The 20406-nt window shown below is 38.0% G+C and overlaps 1 protein-coding gene across 9 annotated transcripts in view; it reads left to right on the plus strand.

Annotated features, from left to right (window-relative positions):
- Nucleotides 1–1134: 1134 nt before the first annotated feature.
- The window catches only part of MS4A13 (membrane spanning 4-domains A13), a 56217-nt gene continuing 36945 nt past the window's right edge, over nucleotides 1135–20406 (plus strand). For 8 of the 9 annotated variants that reach the window (XR_006297474.1, XR_006297473.1, XR_006297479.1 and 5 more), the window contains exons 1-6: nucleotides 1135–1463; nucleotides 3594–3712; nucleotides 6197–6337; nucleotides 9772–9828; nucleotides 10767–10886; nucleotides 15069–15164. Coding sequence is in view for 1 of the 9 variants with exons in the window: in XM_043581256.1 (XP_043437191.1) it covers nucleotides 3659–3712; nucleotides 6197–6337; nucleotides 9772–9828; nucleotides 10767–10886; nucleotides 15069–15164 (468 nt within the window). In the remaining 8 variants the exon portion in view is untranslated. The remainder of the gene's footprint in view (nucleotides 1464–3593; nucleotides 3713–6196; nucleotides 6338–9771; nucleotides 9829–10766; nucleotides 10887–15068; nucleotides 15165–20406) is intronic. The other variant, XR_006297475.1, reaches the window with a different exon arrangement.

Here is a 20406-nt window from a genome sequence, read left to right on the forward strand (position 1 = left end):
ACACTGACCAATACAAGACGTAAAGGCATTAGAACAGCCTGGACATATTTTCTTTTCTTTCAGTTGAGGGGACTGTAGAGTCAGAATGCAAGGAACCTACCTGTGGGGCTAACAATAAAGTTACTGAGTTTGTAACTGATTTTCAGGCTATGCATGATCCTAAAAGATCTTGGTGGCTTTAACATATACTGGTAATTTGCCTTTGGCACAAAGGGGTTTTTTAGCGGCCTTTAGGTAATTTCCTTATAAAAGAAAAATCTGTTTCTGAATGCTTTGCTCATTATCACTCACTAGATATTTACATCCCAAGCTTGAATTTTAATTTTCCCAAATACCAATGTAAATTTTCCTAGAACAAAAGAGACTTTATGACATTAAGCCATTCTGTGGCTGCAGGAATGTCCGCTCTGCAGCGACTTTACTGCCTCAGTAAGTCATGCTAATTGCATAACAGGAGTACCTGCACTTGTCAGTTAATTTAAGATCACATTTTCTGCTTAAGGTTCCCCCCAACCTCTGACTTCCTCATCTACCTTCCCACACCAGACTCTTCTATATCCTCCGGCTGCTACCTCTACTTCTCTACACATCTTTTCCTAAAGATTGTTTTCACGACTCTCCACATCAAACAGAAAACTGATACCGGTGTAACCTGAAAGGTAAACTCACCTCAGCAAGAGGATCAAAAACTCATGCCGGTGTCTCGCTAAATAGTCTCTTCATTAATTTCCTTCCTTGGCTTCTTCCGTTTAACACAAAAAAACAAAAACAAACACACACAAAAAAAATGGTGGAGGGTAGTCATCGACCCAACTACCTGCCGTTTTCAACAGGTACACCTCCTAAAATGCATTTGCGCCACTTGTGCTACAATTTTCCTTTGAGGACAGAGAAAGTGAGGGACTGACTTTTCATCAGTCATCCTGGCCACTCATTATATAGAACATGCACCGGAAGGGTCAGTAACAGAAGGCGAAGTTTGGAAGGGCCATTTCTCCAGACACCAAGCGGGTCCGACCACGTGGCCCACAGAGCCCTAGTGAGTCTGCGCACACGGCCCCTCTCCCCACCGTCCCCGCCCTCTTTGCCGTCCTGTACCAGGAGTCCCTGCGCAGGCGCAGGCGCAGGCGCAGGCACAGGCACAAGAGGAAGGTGCAGCTGCTGCTGCTGCCGTTGGAGGCCCGCGTGGCCTGAAGAGCCTGCGGGCCTGCTGGGTCCTGGGCTCCTGGCAAGCTCAGTGATGCTCGCCCGGTGGAGTCTGGGGGCCTGGCCCTGAGGGCGCCGCCAGCTGAAATCTGCGTCTTGAGCTAGGCCTGGGTACTGGCAGGACGACCCGGACGGGGTGCTGGAGGAGCGCTGCTGGGCAGGGAGACCAGCCCCTGCGGGGATCCGCCTCTTAGCCTCGGCTTGGACCTGAGAGGGCAAAACTCGATCCTTAGGACCTTGACCAAGTAAAATGAGGGGTAATGATGTCGCTTTGCTTCCGCCATTTCTTCGGTGTTAAAAGCCCTCGGGGCATGGAGACAGGATTGGGTGTCTCCCACCTCCCCTATTCTGCCCCGCCCATCTTTGTGCAGATGGCCTCAGCCAGTCCGTTTCATCAAGTGTGAGTCCCAGGGTCACAGCCCAGGTCTGGCCCTGGAAGTGCAGAAACGAATCCCTCCACTTCCGGGAGCTCACCCTGCCTCGGGAGCCAGTCCTGATCATCCAAAGTGAGGTGACACGGTGATGTAGTTTAGGGGAGCAAGGAGAGGAGTATTAACGGACTGGTGGGGCAGAGGCTTCCCAAGGAAGGTTGTTTTGGAGCTGTTGGGGCTGAACCCCAGGGAGTGACAGGGATGAGGCTGAGAAGGTGGGCAGAGAATATTTGATGAAGGGCTTTATCTGCCCTTCCAAAGAGTTTGAACTTCATTCTGAAGACAGTGAGGCGTTGCGTGCTAAAGATGGACAAGGTTTCTAGACATGAGCTCTCTGTGACTGTTCCAGAATTACTATGTAATAAGGCAAGTGTAGGGAATGAAGATAGGGCTGGGAATAAGGGCTAGGGGCTTGTTCTGCAGCTGGCTTTTGGGATTAGGGATGGGACCACCAGAAAATAAATACAAATAAATTATTTATTTTTTATTCATCTAATTTTACAAAAATGAGATGTTTAACTGGGTTGTAGGGTAACTGAATGTAGATAGAATGTCATTTGAAAAAGTGCTAACTATCCTTTATTCCAGCAATATGTTGTCGAATTTCTTAGTTTCTTCCTTCTAGCAGTTAAGCTAAAGAATTTTAAACACACACACAACCTGTTTTTTCTTGGTACTTTAATGAGTACTTCATTAAAGTTTTGGTGGTTTTGGTGGGGGCCTGATGGAGACGCTAAAGGTGCTGAATATTCTCCCCAAGTCACTCGTGGTGCTTCCACTATCAGCTTTGTGAAAAGAATTTTTTCTGCGTACGCCAAAGGGCTAATTATTTTTTATTATTTTCCTAGCAACCTAGATATGACTTCCTCACTACTTTATATATGAATTCTGAAATTCTATGCCTTTTATTTAAGCATGACAAAATGATCAATCTTGGTTGCTGTCTAGGCCTATACCTTTTCTTTGGTATTTCTCAGAGGTGGCATTTTAATATACAAAACTTACTATTTATACTTAGGTTATTAACATTGTTTTCTCTGCTGTCAGTAGCTCTTAAATTCTTGCCTAGCTTTTTTCTGTCTCTATACTTTAAGAGATTTAAGAGACACTCAGAAAACCGATATTTGAAACTAACGACTCATTAAAATAATCAAATCATGAGATTTTAAGGGTATAGGGAATGAGAGATCATTTACTCAAACACTGCTTTCTGAAAGGACCAAGACTCAAGGTTTAAGATCATACCTTAGATGATCACCGGGCTAAGTAGCATGATTCATGTTATTGACCTAAGTATGACATGTTAGAAGACGTAGGACGATGTAACATCAGATCCATAAAGGATACAATTATTAGCCATGTTTTCTGAACACGAGGGAGAAATGCAGGAATAACAGGAAAAAACAAAACAATAACAAAAGAACAGGAGAAGCCTTTAGGATTGTAGAAGCAACTCTGGTAAGTTGTCTGATGGCAGAAAAAGTTCTTTCACACAGAAAGAAGAACTAGATAGCAAATGTGTGTGGGAAAAAAAAGAAAAAAATCATGAGCCCATGATGAATTTAAGTACAAGAACTTGGGTTTGAAATGCAAACATGGCATTATGAATTGCATTGAATCGATTACACATTGCAAATGAATTATAAAAGCTTTACTGAAAATTCTCTAGCTCTGTTCCCTGGGTGTTCTTTATACCTTATCATCCAGAGCCACTGTTGCCCACTCAGGAAAAATAACTGTAATATACCTATACTTTTTAGTCATAGAGAGAGACCTTTCACTTATGGAGGCTGTTATTCAGAACAGGCAGATGCAAACTGATACCTTTACAAAGTAAGGCAGGGAAAGAAGAAAGCAATTGCTTCAGAGTTTGGGGAGGTGGTTGTGAAACAGTAGGGAAAGAATCAAACTTTCTTTTAAGCAAAGCGTGTATATGTGTTTTGTGTCATTTTGTAGAAGTTTGCTAATAAAGATACCACCAAAGATTCAAAGCATAATCATCCAGAGGAAATGCTGGTAGTATGGCTGTATGTGTATGTTCAAAACTTTCTACAGCAGACGGTCTTGTTTTAGGGGTAAGTAAGACTTCGCTCTTGATTAAATTCAGGAACATGCACTATTTCAGTTGAGCGAGGATGGTTCTTCCATCTGAAGAGGGGCATATTTGGTTAAGATAAAAAAGTAAAAAAATGGGCTTTTAAGATTTTTGGGGTTTTTTTTGTTTTGTTTTAGTTGACACACAATGTTACATCAGTTTCAGGTATAAAACGTAGTGACTCAACATGACTCTGTTATGCTATGTTCAACACAAGCATAGCTACCATCTGTCACCATACAATGCTATTACGATATAGACTATATTCCTTGTGCTGTACCTTTTATTCCTGTGACTTATTCATTCCAAAACTGGAAGCCTGTATCTCCCACTCCCCTTCACCCAAAAAATGTTTTTTAATGCTAATTGCCTTCTACAAAGTTTGACTTATCTTCTGTCTCTTCATAAAGAAATACGTGCTTAGATATAAGCATACTGACTAAACCAATATACACAGGGTAATAAATAAATCCCAAAAGAAATCAAAGACATGGTATTTTTTTTAACTAAGAGAGAGATCCATTGCTGATCTCTTTCAATTACTGTATTGATGTCTATGCAGGAGGATGGTTACTAATTCATCTCTTAAGTTATAAACAGAGAGCTTAGCTAGCTCTTAATAAACACCAAGGAATTAGGAAGATCATGCCCTTTCATATCTGAAGGAGAAAGAACTTCTCCACTGGATGTGAACTTTTCCTTTGAACTTGGCTGCTGTGTAGATCACTTGTCTAAGTCTCCCACCTGACTGTTCAGCAGAGGTTATTAATCTCTTTGTAGTCGCAGACCCCTTTGTACATGGGAAGAAGGTTCTGAATCTTCTCCCCAGATTCATGTGTATATAATAATCTTTGGCCCTCATATTTTTGTGTTGGGGGAAGAGGACTGTGACCTCCTAGAATCCCATCTGTTGACTCTAGGTTAAGAACCATTTTTAAATAAGAAAACCCATCTTGTCCTTCACACACCAGCAACCTTGCTTTCTTGTAGAGTCCTTTTCAAGCTTTGGCTACTTGGATGTTTCATAGTATTATACAGGAAAACTGCCAAGGAGACACTTTTTCAAGCCCACTCTCTTAGCAGTTGGAAAGCCATGTGGAATTAATGTTCTTCATACTGATGTGCTTCTACAAGAAGTATTCACTGGATGCCTGCTCTATGCCGGGCACCGTATTAGAGGCTGGTGACAACGGGGAGATAACTGAAGTCCGGGCCCTCAAGGATTTTGTGATTTTCTCCCAATCAAATCCAAAGAATCTCTGAAGACAATGCCATTCTTCCAAATTTGATGCAGAGGAAATCCTAAATTCTAAATCTGTAAAAAGTGCATAAGGTTGTTACCCAAAAGTGGTCTTTCTATAAAAGAAAAGTCTCTAAAGTGTATCTCTAATATTAGCCAATTGCATTTATGTGTTTTTAGACTACTTGCTTTACCAAGAGCTGGAACTATTAAAACACTAAGCAGTGTCCTATTAAAATTTATGTTAAAGTGAAAATAATGTGCCCTCTGAAATTTTTAAAGAGTAGTTAAAAATGTGATCCAATATATGAAATACCAGTCCACATATAAATTGAGGAATAAATTTACTGGCACCTATTTACTTGGATTATAATTATCTTCTTACAAATTAAAGTTGAGTAATAATTCTCCCCTACACAACCCCTCCCCTATCCAAAAGGAAGACCTCGTACAAGGAAGTCTACATTGGAAATCTTTGTATTTCTTGTTTTCTTTTTCTTTTATCCCTAGTTTTAGAGAGAGGGAGAGAGCATGGGGAGGGGAGGGGGCAGAGGGAGAGAGAGAGAATCTTAAGCAGGCACCACACTTAGCATAGTGCCTGACACAGGGCTCCATCCCACGACCCTGGGATCATGACCTGAGCTGAAATCAAGAGTCGGACACTCAACTGACTGGGCTACCCAGGTGCCCCTCTTTGTATTTCTGTGTTGGACCATGCCTCACCCCAGCATGCTTGTGAACAACATACACAACAAGTATGCCTTGAAGGAAAAGATAAATAAAAGATGCAAAAAGTGACTCAACCTTAATAAATTACTAATGTACAAGCAAATATTGGCCACATGGCTTCCTGCATGCAAATCAATTGCAACCACAGTTTTCCTCAAATACCTTCAGTTTTCTCTTCTCCTGCCATTACTTGATAGGTAGGGAAGACAGCCAGTAGTAGAGTCAGACTGTCAACTTTTTTATGAGAGAATTGACCAGAATTATCATTGAACATTCTGCTGCTCCAAGTATGGCTTACTCCTATTTGGTAAACCTCAGTACTTTCTAGTTAGGGCTGTCTTTTGAAGCTAACCAATCCGGAAAATACATGGTAAGTGCATTGCTATTTTACTTTTATCTTTCATAAAAACCTTGAACGTGTCTTCTAGTTAACATTTACTGGAATTATGTTGTAAATTGCATGGTTTCAGTACTAATACCATTCTCTTCTCACAGGCTGTCCAGATTATGATTGGCATATTTCATGTTTTCATGTGGTACTTCCTACTGATTTTGTATATGGGACAAATTAGAGGAGTCTTTGGCGCATACGAACCTATAACTTACAAAGCAGGATGTCCTTTATGGGGAGTCATCGTGAGTAGAATATATTTATATGATTTCATCATGCCATAAATACTATTCGTGCTACTAGTGGAAGATAGGGAACAATTTCTAAACAGAGTTTTCAGAATTATGTAAGTAAATCCCATGTTGGTAACTTATTCAAAATCAAATTCCTTTTTTCAACAGACATTTTTTGAGCCCGTTTAATTTACCAGTGCTATTATAAGAGATGTGGATACAGGAGGGAATAGACTGTGACAACCACAGGTTGGATTATCCTTAGATATGTGAAAGACAAAGAATCTGAATTATAATATCCATTATCCTGGTTAGTTTTCATATTTAGGGTCCTTCACACAATGAGTCTACACTCACATTTTCTAATGTGTGTATTCTGTGGTTTCTAGACAGCCGTAAAGTAATAAAAAATTTGGAGAATACAGCATCCTCAAAGCCAAGTAAACAATTAAGGAAAGATAAACTATATTGAAATCTGTTATTTTGCCAAATAGGGCTGAGAATTGACCATTGGATTTAGCAATATGGAATCCAGCAATAAACTTGACATGTAGGTTCAGTTGAATGATGGGGCAAAAACCTGACTGGAGTTGGTTTAAGAAATAACGGGAGGAGAACTAGAGACAGCAGATACAACTCCTTTAAGGAGTTCAGTGTAATGTAGTGTATGTAGAGAAATGAGGTAGTAGCTGTGGAACTTTGGGTCAAGAGAGGGTTTGCTTATTTGCTTCAGTAAGTTGGAAGTATCATGTCTTTTATCGAGGGGACTGAACCAGAAGAGAGAAAATGGATATGAAATAAATGGAAGCAGGTTGGGATTTTTAGAATCATGTACTGGTGTAGGCAAGAGATGATGAATTTTAATACATAAAATAGCTAGGTCCATGGGCAGTTCATCTCTAGCAGTGGTTCTCAATGAGAGCTGGTTTTGCCCCGCAGAGAATATTTGGTGATGTCTGGAGACATTTTTGGTTTTCACACCTGGGGTGAACTTCTAGCAGGCAGAAGACAAGGATATGACTAAATACCTCACAAACATATAGGATGGCTCCCACAACAAAGAACTGTCCATCTATAATGTAAACAGAGCCAAGGTGGGTAATGGGATGGAAAGGTAGAGGAACAGAAAGGACAAATTTTGATTTGCAAGTAGATGGGACATTGGGAGCTTATGGAACTTTTCCTCCAATGGCTTCAGATATCTCAGTGAATTAGGAAGTCAGATCATGAGCTGAGAATGAGAATGGGATAATGGACTGGTTGTTTGAAGAAAGGATATGAAATAGTCATCCAGAAAAAGAGAGTGCATGCATTGTGGAAAAGTAGTTTGCCTTTCGCTAAGCATTAAGAGCTCACTTAAGCTTTAGGAACATGATTTGTGTGTAGTGAGATGGGTCATGATGGTTGTGTGTCTTAGATCATGTTTGGCCACATGGGTGCAGGCATTCAGTAGGAAAGGGAACTGCATTTAATCGGGATTTGGATTTAACCATGATCTGTGATCAAACAAGAACTGTGAAAAGGAGTTAAAAGTGTTTGTAAGTGAATGTAGTGTTGACCATGGAGTTTAAACTGGCAAAGGAGAGAATATAACAGAGAGGTGAGGGTCTCGATTATAAATCCAATCCAAAGGACTGTTAGAGTTGTGATACTACAGGCATGAGGTATAGAGATAGAAGCTGGTGGTCCTAGTAGGATACTTTAAATTGAGATTTGAAATATGTTACACTTATTGGTAGAAACAAGCACAAGAGAATGAATATGGGAGTGAGTGACTGAGATAGGATGGGGTCGGAGGTCTGGAGAAGAGAAAGTCAAAGAACCACAAGCCCAGGGTGTTAGAAGGATAATTACCAAGATGTAAGAGGTGTGAGAGAGTGAGACAAGAATTAAAATCACCAAGAGGAGTGACCAAGTCATCAATAGATGACTTCAACCAGGACAGATAGTGGGAGGTAGAATCTGACAATATTTGACGAGAGAGAGAGTTGAAAGTAATAATGAGGAGCAAGGAGACCACTTATCTTATGCCTAGAACCAATGGTATCAGGGCTGTAAGAGAAAATGACCACCACTTGAGAGGGCTATAGAGAAAGTTGTGGCCTCTAGGAGATCCCCTGCCTTTATATGTTGGTTCACAGGTGTCAATGCATTGCTTTACAGAACAGTAGAATAGTGAATTTGCAGTCAAAATCCAGATAAATGATTCATGGCCCTCAGCGTTTAATCATACATGTTACAAAAATAGCATGTGTAGCTCCTAGAATAAATTATCTAAAACTTCAAAACTTCTCACTGAGGTCATAAACTTTGAAAGGTATTTTGTGAAGCACATGGTTTGGTAATTAGCTAGAGAGCACTCTAGTTTAAAATTCAACTTTAGGGGCGCCTGGGTGGCGCAGTCGGTTAAGTGTCTGACCTCAGCCAGGTCACGATCTCGCGGTCCGTGAGTTCGAGCCCCGCGTCAGGCTCTGGGCTGATGGCTCAGAGCCTGGAGCCTGTTTCCGATTCTGTGTCTCCCTCTCTCTCTGCCCTTCCCCGTTCATGCTCTCTCTCTCTCTCTCTCTGTCCCAAAAATAAACAAACGTTAAGATTCAACTTTATATTAGTTCTTCCTTTCACTGTGTACTTCTTAGAAATCTCAGCTTACAGAATGTTACAGAATGAAGTGCTGAGTGTGCAGATTTAAGTTATCCTTAAAGATAATTAGGAGTTAGTAAGCTTCAAGGTTTGGCCTTCCTGTAAACGGGATAGCATGAATGCTGTGTTCCCACAAATTATTCTTTGACTTAGATCTTTGTGAAAATGCCTAAAACAGATAAGACAAAAGGAATATATCAAGGGAATTGTACAGCTCACCTTCAAACAATATGGCATAGCTTTGCACTTCTGGGAAATAGACAAAGTAACCTGGTATGAAATAATGGAAACTCTTAAAAAAAAAAAAGGCAAAAACATGAAATGTAGTTGTTACCTTAATAATGACTACAGTCTCAAGAGGTATGTTTTGTACAAACAATTTGGAATAGACTCATGAACCACTTTTTCCACATCTGGATATATGTACAGTAATTACAATCAGTGGCTTCAATTTATTAGGAAGGATAGCATTCGAAATAATAATCAAGTGAGTTCAGAAAGTCTGTGCAGATATAAGCAAACTTGGTCCCTGACTCGGGACTCTTGAAGTCATCTTTGGCATAACCCACAACCTGAATTCTGCCCACTGTTCCCCATAAGTTTCTGTGATTAGTGACCCTGCTATAACGTTTCAGTTCATGACTATATGATGGAAACTTGTCCTGACCCCTTCTACTGAAACCTCTTTATATTTTATAATTCTTGGTAGTCTAAAAATAATTGACTTAGAAGAGGAGTTGTTAAAAATATGTTTTAAGTTGATGAGCATCATCAATGAGTATTTATAAATATGTTTTTATATCCAGTTTATCATTGCAGGAGTCTCCATAATAAGAGTAGCAAAGCATCCAACTCCAGGCGTGGTAAGTGGAGATGCTTAGGGTATCCTAGAAATCACTTGTCACAAAACTAAAAGGTTTTAGTGAGTATCTAAACAATGAAGGAATCTGCCGTGCTTGTAAAATAAAGAATCAAGTGAAAATCTAGGAACACATAATTTAATGTAGACATTCTATAGTGGTCCGTATCATTATGCAAAGGTTTCTAAATTTAAAGATAGGGCGTTTTTGGTTTAGTATTCTATCTTATTTTAACGTTGTATGAACTTTACTAGTAGAAAAAATTTAATAGGACCTAATAATGCCTTTATGTATAGACATAATACTACTGTAAAACTTTCTTTTCCAAACTGTCTATCTAGTTTGGGGATAGTATTGGATCTTGTAATAAGATAGAGGATCTACCCAGAGGATCCATCTATGGTACAGGTAAGATATTGGAAAGAAAAAAACTCTCAGAATCTTAGAGCTCAAAGAGACCTTAGAAATCAGTGAGTCTGATCTCACAGTTTTACAGATAAAATCTTACATCCAAAGATACTGATGGATCTCCCTAGAGAATGAAAATCCTGGGTTAAAAATCATTGACTCTTATTTGACTTATTTCTACAAGCAGTCATTTTCCATCTTTTTTTTTCTTTTCCCTCTTTGCAGTGGAACTCCTTTTGTTCAAACCCTATCTTAATCTTTCTTTCATATGACCCGGAATATTGTAAAACACAACATTTTTAAGCCCAAATGGAAGACGGATGCTTATTGGTGTGATATTTCAGTGTTCCCTCCACATTAACTGGGTATCATGTAAACCAGAAAAATACTTTACTCTAATGGCAAGCATACTAACACCTCTGAAACTTCAGAAACTAGATCAGCATTTTGACTAGATGATTTTTTTTCAGCAGTACAAACAACCAAAGTGTTTATTTTGAATATAACAAACTTACCATGTATCTTCTTTACAGATTACATTTGCTTTGATCATGAACATCTCATGCATAATTACTTCAGTTATTGCATCAGTTCTAACAATAATTGAGTTGTCTTCTTTTAATTCGGTGTCATATAGGAATTATGGACAAGCGGTAAGTGGCCAATTCCTTAGGAACATCTTAATTTAAAACAGTTCTCTTCCAAGGTTTTAAAGCCTTTGGAAGTAAAACAAAGCTTTTACTAGTCTTCAGGAAATTCTTTTATTTAAGTAATAAGGTCTTGATTGAAAGTTATTTTGGGTTTTTTTATGTTTATTTACTTTGAGAGAGAGAGAGTACATGTGCACCTGCATGAGCAAGGGAGGGACGGAATGGCAGGGGGGACAATATCAAGCAGGTTCCACACTGTCAGCGCAGAGCCCAACGCAGGGCTCAGTCTCATGAACCATGAGATCGTGACCTGAGGCAAAATCAAGAATCGGGTAATTAACTGACCGAGCCACCGGGCGCCCCTTGATTGAAAATTTTAATTCAAAAATAATTCTGACATGATTTTTTGGTAAATATTACTAGAATGTTTGAATTCCTGGCATGCCTAATTAAAACAAAGCAAGTAAATAATGTGAAGGCTTCAGTGATAAGTGTATATGCATTAGGCGTAGGGTCACTGATGATTCTCTTAATGAAAGAAAAGTATAATCCTAGACCTTAAAACGATTCCCAAAATCAACAAAAGAATTCTGCTTACCAATGCTTATAGTTGGAATTGTTGACACCTAGTAATTTCTGGTTTAACACAGAGCTTTTCATGTGTAGCCTATTTTTGTGTCTCGCATCAATTTGCCTTGTGTCCTCAAATGCTAAATGTACATGAATCTGTCTTGCTTCCATTTAATCGAATAACCAATCGTATACCTTGTACTAGAGAAATAACTGCCTTTCTTTGTAAGATAGTAACATCTTCCATTAAATATGAGTATCTTCACTGATATCACAATCTGTTTCAATTGTGTTGGCTTTAAATTCAGAATCCCAGAATATTAGTGCTGCAAAAGACTTCAGCAATACTTACAAATAAAAATCTTCCATTTCAAATGAGAACATACTAGAGTGGGGCTCCTCCTTACTTTCTTTTTCTTCAATTTTGTTTTCAATGTTTGTTTATTTTTGAAAGAGAGAGACCGAGCACAAGCAGAGGAGGGGCAGAGAGAGAGGGAGACACACAATCTGAAGCAGGCTCCAGGCTCTGAGCTGTCAGCACAGAGCCCAACACAGGGCTCCAACTCAAGGACCGTGAGATCTTAACCTGAGCCAAAGTCAGACGCTTAACTGACTGAGCCACCCAGATGGCCCTCCTCTTTATTTTAGAACAACAGAACAAAAAATAACAATTTGAAAGTTTTAGTCCAAAAATAATTCTAATGAGAAGAGTCATTGTAGATGAGGGATGAACTTCCTACTCCCCCCATCGTGCTCTCTACCTGCACTGTATTATAAAGGGACCATCAGTGCTGACCTGAACTCAGTATTAATGATCAGTTTCAGTCTCCCAAATGCACACGTTTCAGTTTTGTTTGCTGTGATTAATTACATGAAATGAACTTATATATTAGACCCACAATCTTTTCCTGGAGGCATTATAGAATTCTACTCCTGCATTTACTAAGGCAGCCAACATTTTACAGTATTTCCCATATGCCAGCTTTTCTAACATAAGCAAGTTGCTTGGCTAACCCCACAAATTCATCAAGTTACCAGTGTTTCCAGGTAGGTTCAGCTATCCCAAAAAGTGCATGCCCCTGAAACATACTTCTCAGATAGGAAAATGGTTGCTAGTATAAATCCAGAACCAGACTGACTTTATTCAAACACTGTCTTTAATACTCGTTGTATGTGACCCTACGGACAAGTTTCCTAACTTCCCTGTTCCTTAGTTTTTTTATGTGTCAATGGAGCAAATGATAACATATACCTGTTAGTTAAACTGCTTTGTCTCCCAGACTCCAGGCCTGTAATTCCAAATATGCCTGTATATCTCATATGGATATATGCTTCTGGTGTCAAACAGAATTTCAACAGATATAAAATGGAAAATATTTGCCTCCTCAAAAGTACTGCACTGCAAGACTCCCTTATTTCAGCCTCCGGAGCTCAAAACCTTGATGTAATCCTGTACCCTTATCTCTCCACTGTCTTTCCAATTACCAAGTACTATTTATTATTTACTCTAATTTTTATTAATTAGGGCTCTCTTGGTTGTAAGTGCCAGGAAATACAATGCAAATTGACTTAAGCAAGAAAAGGGCACTCACTGATTTATGTGGGATTCAAAGGCTTAAATCACGTGTCAAGAACTCAGTCACTCTCTGCTGTTTGCCTGTTTGAACTTTTCTGGCAAAAAGCGGGGAGAATTTGTCTGAGAGTAACACTTCACATGTATAAATTAAGGAGCGTGGACAAAATGACTTTTTACAATCTTGGCAGCTAAGAGGTCACCAGAACTTCCCAGCTAAGATGCTACAATTGTGTTTCTGCCAACAGAATTAGATCAGAATTCTTGATAAGGTAACTTGCCATTTCAAACCCTCTATAATCTTTTCTTTATCCTCCTGTTAACATCATGCACTCCCTACACCCGAGTTAAATTCCTTTATCGTTTTCTTAAAACACAAGTCACTCTTTTTTTTTTTTTACATTTATTTATTTTTTGAGAGACATAGAGAGAGCACAAGTTGGGAGGGGCAGAGAGAGAAGGAGACAGAATCCAAAGCAGGCTCCAGGCTCTGAGCTGTCAGCACATAGCCCGATGCAGGGCTTGAACTCACAAACCATGAGATCATGACCTGAGCCGAAGTTGGATGCTTAACTGAGCCACCCAGACGCCCCAAAACACGGTCATTCTTGCATTCAATTTTTTGTTCATATTATCAAACCATAGGTCGTGTGATATGTATTTTCACTTTATTATCATTTCTATTTTATGTCTCCATCTCTTAATTATTTTGTCACACTTGTAATGTGTGCTATTACATTTTTTCCAGAACAAGATAGGTTACACTGAAACTAGTAAATGAAAATTTAAAGCTGCCTAGAATGTTGTATCCCTCCTTCATTTTTCTCAGTCCTACTCTTATTTCCAATGTCTTACCTCTTTATGAAGCCTTCCTAGGTATGAATGGCTTAGGGTAAACCTCTGGTCCCCTAAAATTACCGAGCAAGTTTTTTATCCCTTTTGATATATTTAACCTTATCATATGTTACCTTACATTATCTGTCTTTTCTACTTGAATATAAACCCTAATAAAGCTAGAATTTTTGGTCATTTCATTCTTACCGTCTATTCCCTACCACCTAATAGTTTCTTGCATAAGAGATACCAAATAAACTGAATGAAAATGGAGAAGGAGGAAGAGAAAGAACTGAAGGAGAGAAAATTGTAATGTTATTCTTTCCACATCTGCATATCATTCTTGTCTTTCTACAGCCAGCACAAAAACTATATTTATTTTCAGGATTAAGACCAGTATCATTCATCCTGATATGTAGTTGAAAATATCTTTCTTTACAGAGAGGGAAGGAGGCAAACCATAAGAGACTCTTAAAAACTGAGAATAAACTGACGGTTGATGGGAAGTGGGAGGGAGGGGAGGGTGGGTGATGAGTATTGAGGAGGGCACCTGTTGGGATGAGCACTGGGTGTTGTATGGAAACCAATTTGACAATAAATTTTATATTTAAAAAAAAAAAAGAAAATATCTTTCTGACAACAACAGAAGGGATCTGCTTTATTATCCCAGCAAAATCATAATCACCTCATACTTCCAAGTGAGATGCTGGTGTTTGAGTGTTTACCCATTCTTCCACATCATGTTCCAGCAATTTCTATGTGAGATTTTTATCACCACACAGATACATTTAAGTAGGTCTGTAATTAACAATAGTTGTTTTAATACATGAAGATTGCTTGATAAAATCTTTTATTAGGCATCTTACCATTGGAGACAAGAATCAAATCTTATTGACTGAAGTGTTTGGATAGAACCCCTTGTCATGAAGAGAATAACAAGAATGAAGAGTTCTAAAAAGCAAGACTAGAAGGCTGAATGATGAAGATCAAAAACGGAAGCTGTAGATGGTGAACTGGGGGAATTAAGGCTAGAAAAAAGTGGAGCCAAAGGCAAAGGAGTAGAAAATGACTAGGGAAGTCAGATGGTGAAAGCATCTTACTTATTTTTCCTGTTTTCTTTGACTGTCACGGTAGGAGCTCTTTCTGTGAATGTACTTGCACTTACTAAAGATAATAATGCAAGATTTCTCCCTATTTTCTGTTTTCAGAAACTTGGAAGGGAAGTTTCACGTATTTTACTGCTCTCTTACTCCTTTGAGATTTCTGTTGCGTTAACATACGCAATCTTTGGCTGTATTGGTTTGGTAAGTGTACGTGTAGTCTCCGGCAAGTCAAGAGATATTGATTTCTAGCACACATTCTATAAAGAGATGATACGATGTGTTAGAACTCATGAAAATTGAATATGTGACTATTTCTTTTTAACGTTTTTCCTTATTGTTTATAAAGTTACCAAAGTAATACCTGAAACTATCAAGTAAAATTAGAGTAAATTGTTGTCCTCATCATACCCACACATCCAAATCCACACAAAAAAGACGCAAACACACACGCAGACCCACACATACAGTTTTCTTTTTTACTAACTGTGTGATCCTATTCATATTGCTTTCTCACATGCATTTTTTCTCAACTATCATAAACATCTTTCCATGATAAAACAAAACAATGCCTTTTAGTAGCATCATACTTTTCCTTAGTATCTATTTCAACATTTTTTTGGCTGCATATTTATCTTTTTTCCAGTTTTTTAAAAATTATAAACAATGATCTTTGCATATAAGACTAGTATTTCTGTAGGTAGCTGATTTCTAGAAGTGTAGTGACAGGTTTGATAACATCCCAAAATGCTGTCAGAATCCACAGTACTACAGAAGTTTATGAGAATGATTATTTTGTCACAAGCTTAAAAAAGCTAAGTACCTACATTCATTCATTCTTTCATATTTATGGAGGGCTTACTCTTTACTAGGCATTGTAATAGGCACTAAGAATGCAATGATTAAGGGGCACTTGGGTGGCTCAGTCAGTTAAGCTGACTTTGGCTCAAGTGGCTTGTGAGTTTGAGCCCCACGTGGGGCTCTATGCTGACTGCTTGAAGCCTGGAGCCTGCTTTGGATTCTGTGTCCCCCTCTCTCTCTCTGCCCCTCCCCCACTCACACTCTGTCTCTCTCTCTCTCAAAAAATAAATAAACATTAAAAAAAAAAAGAATGCAGGGGTGCCTGGGTGGTGCAGTCGGTTAGGCGTTCGACTTCAGCCAGGTCACGATCTCGCGGTCCATGAGTTCGAGCCCCGCGTCAGGCTCTGGGCTGACGGCTCAGAGCCTGGAGCCTGTTTCCGATTCTGTGTCTCCCTCTCTCTCTGCCCCTCCCCCGTTCATGCTCTGTCTCTCTCTGTCCCAAAAATAAATAAACGTTGAAAAAAAAAAAAAGTTAAAAAAAAAAAAAAGAATGCAGTGATTAACAAGACAACATCCCTACCATCAGAAAGCTTTCCATTTCAGTGGAAGAGAAAGACAATTAACAAATAACATACACACACACACATATACACCCACGAACATATGTACATATATGTATATATATACACACATATACATATCTTTATATACATATTATATTTATATTATATTAATTTATAGTACTATATATCTATATGTTAGATTAATACTATACTTTTATATATTACATATTTTATATATAATATATATTATAGTACTATATTTTTGAGTGTTTATATATATACTACATATATGTATGTATACATATATATATATATATATAAATAATTTAAGGAAGTGGAAAACTTATGGAGTAAAAGGAAATGGAGTAAAAAGACAAAGCAAAGATTATTTTTACATAGGATAGTAAGAAAAGGCCTCCATGCAGGGACTAACTGAAGTGCAGAAGTAACTGAGACTACATGGAAAAAAGAGTTTTCTAAACATAGGGGATGGGTGGGGCTTCCAGAATGGTTGAGTGAGGATATAGTAATGCTCCCTGAAAATAAATGCTAAAACTGGACAAACTGTCAATAAACAATCTTTTAAAGATTCTGGAAATTTACCAAAGCATACAAAGTATTGAGAAGCATTTACTGAAGAAAATTCACTAAATCTCACTAAGAATAGTTTAAACATTTTAGTTTGGGGCTGCTCCAATTCCTCCCAGCCTCCACTCCCAGGTTCCCTTTTGCAGAAGTTTACATAGGATTGGTTTTTATTTAGTTTTACTCTGTTAGAGTACAGAAAGTTTAATGACCAGGGGTGTTATTAAAACAGTAGTCATCTCAGTGGCCAAAAAATCTAGGAAAGCCAATATAACACTCAACCTAACTGAGCTCATGATGTTTGTTTGGGTAGGAATTGACTGGCAACCAGCCAGAAACTTAACGGGGAGATCCTGAGAGCAAGAGAGCCAAAGTGGGCCTTGATAATATCCTACTTATCCTTGTTTCCTGGAACATAATAAATGTGCATGGGCTAGGCTATGCATGCATTAGGACACTGGAGAGGGTCCTAGTAAACTGCTCACCCCTGGCTGAATAAGACACCTTGCAAACACAAATTAAAAGCTGGGGCAGATTTACAAACAGCCTAAACTTTGAATACATCCCCTAAGCTACATTGATTCATTGACAAAGGCTGGAAATGTTACTGGCTCAAAATATGTATTACTTCGCTAGGGCTACCATAACAAACTATTACAGACTAGATGACTAAAACAACTAGAAGTTCATTTCTCACATTTCTGGAAGCTGGAATTCCAAAATCGAGGTGTTGGCAGGGTTTTGTTTCTTCGGAGGCCTCTCTCTTTGGCTTTAAATGTCTGTCTTCTCCCTAGGTCTTCACATGGTCTTCCCTCCTCTTATAAGGACATCAGTCATTTGGAGTAAAGCCCACCTTAATGACTTTATTATAACTTTATTACTACTTTAAAGACTCTGTCTTCAAATACAGTCACATTCTGGGGCACTAGGAGTTAGGACTTTAATATATAAACTTTAGGGAGACACAGTACGGCACATCACAAGGTGTTTAAGCACACCTCTGACCACTGATTGGCTGACCACGTATGCTGACCAAGGAAGAACCCCATTAAACCAGTCTTAAGATTAAAAACATAAATGAAAAAAGTAAGTAGATTGATATATCAGAGGCCATATACTGCAAGGGACACAGACTCCACAAAATTGATAGAGGCAAGTCACAAAGGGCAGCAATAACAACCACTCTTAGGGAATCAGAATCCAGAGTAGCTAAAATATATTATGTAAAATATTCACTTTTCAACAAAAAGAAAAAAAAATATGACATGCAAAAAACAGGAAATAGTGACACCCTTAAAAAAAAGCGGTCAATAGATACAGTCTTAGGGAGGAGGAGAATGACAAATGATGGGCTTCACAAAGAAATACTTTAAAGAACTAAAGAAAAACAGATTGACTAATATGTTAATTAACATATTAATATTAAAAATGATGACTCATCAAATAAGAGTCTTAATGTCTATTACCTTGATTGTGGTCATATGGTATCATGGTGTTTGTGTATGTCTAAATTCATCTAATTGCACCTAAATTCATATAATTGCATCAAGTATGTACAGTTCTTTATATAAAGCTATTAATTTTTAATAAACAATGATATAAATGAAAGAGATACTAATTTTTAAAAAGAACCAAATGGAAATTCTGGAGTTTAGAAATACACTGTTACTGAAATGAAAAACTCACTAGAAGGACTGAAGAGCAGATCTCTGACAGAAGACAAAATCAGCAAACATGATAGAACAATATAGATCATCCAATCTGAAGAACAGGAAATAATAAGAAAATTTAATAGAGCCCCAGAGATCTATGGGACACCATCTAGTACACCAACATATGCATAATGAGAATCCCAGAAAGTGGAGGAACAGGAAAAAATCTTGAAGAAATAATGGCCAAAATTTTCCTAAATTTGATGAAAAGTATTATTCTATATATGTAAGAAGCCTAATAATATCCACTTAGAATAATCACAAAGAGATTCACTGCTAGACACCTGAGAACCAAACTTATTTTAAAAGGAGAGAAAATCTTAAAAGCAGCAAGAGAAAAATTGATTTCATATACAATAGAACCACTATAAGGTTAACAGCTGACTTCTCATCAGAAACAATGGAGGCCTGGGGCGCTGGGGTGGCTCAGTCGGTTAAGCTTCTGACTTTTCAGCTCAGGTCATGATTTCACGGTTTGTGAGTTCGAGCCCCACATGGGGTTCTGTGCAGACAGCTCAGAGCCTGGAGCCTGCTTCTGATTCTGTGTCTCCTCTCTCTGCCCCTCCCCCACTCACACTCCATCTCTCTCTCTCTCTCTCTCTCTCTCTCTCTCTCTCTGTCAAAAATAAACATTAAAAAATTTTTTAAAAATAGAAACAATGGAGGCCTGAAGGTAGTGAGATGGCATATTAAAGTGTTGGAGGAAAAAACAGTCAAGCATGAACTCTATATCCTTTAACTATCCATTCAGAAATGAAGGTGAAATAAAGACACACACAGATGAACAAAGAGAATGTGTGGCTAGGAGAACTGCCTTAGACACTATAGGAAATTCTTTGGTCTAAAAGAAGGTAATATCAGATGGAACTCAACACCTGAAGAAATAAAGAGCATCAGGTAAAGGTAATTACACAGATGACTATAAAAACAATATAAATATATCTTTTGTGCTTCTCTTAACTGATTTAAAAGACAATTGCGTAAATTGCATTGAACTCACCCAGACAATCGAAAATAATCTTTTTTTCAAGTCATGTGATTATCAACCTTAATTCCATCTGTCACAATGACTCAGCTCTAACTTGTAGCATTAAAGCAGCCATAGGCAATATATGAATGAATGGATATGGCTTTATTCCAGTAAAACTTTCCAAAACAGGCAGTGGGCCAAATTTGGTCCATATGCCATAATTTTCCAATCCCTGTTCTATAGATACATAGTTTCTCCTTTTTTTCTGAAATTTTAAGAAATAAGTTTACAAAATCAATAATTATAACACTGTATTGTTGACTATATGACATGTAGGTGTAATATGACAATAATAACACAAAGGAAGGTGGAAGGAATAGAGCTATACGAGAACAAAATTTCTGTATTTTACTGGAATTAAATTAGCATTCATCTGAAACACTGTGGTAAATTAAGATGCACATTGGAAGTCCTAGACTAATGAGTAAGAACACTGAAAAATTATAAGAAAATAATGTCAACAAAAAATTAAGATAATATATAGAAAGTATTAATAGGTAAGGGAGGAACATAAAAGACACAAGACCTATAGAAAAGAAATAGCAAGGTATTAGACATAAATCCAACTGTTTCAATAATAAGATTAAACTTAAAACTGCACTGAGATATTAATTTCCTAACAGAATGATTACATTTCAAAATACAATTCTAATTAATGATAATGACTATGGGTAAAAGAAATCTTTCACTCCTACGTAGAATATAAAATATTACAACGACTTTGAAAACTTTTGGGGCATTATTATGGAAAGTTA

Source organism: Prionailurus bengalensis, chromosome D1, assembly GCF_016509475.1.
Source record: "Prionailurus bengalensis isolate Pbe53 chromosome D1, Fcat_Pben_1.1_paternal_pri, whole genome shotgun sequence".
NCBI lineage: Eukaryota > Metazoa > Chordata > Mammalia > Carnivora > Felidae > Prionailurus > Prionailurus bengalensis.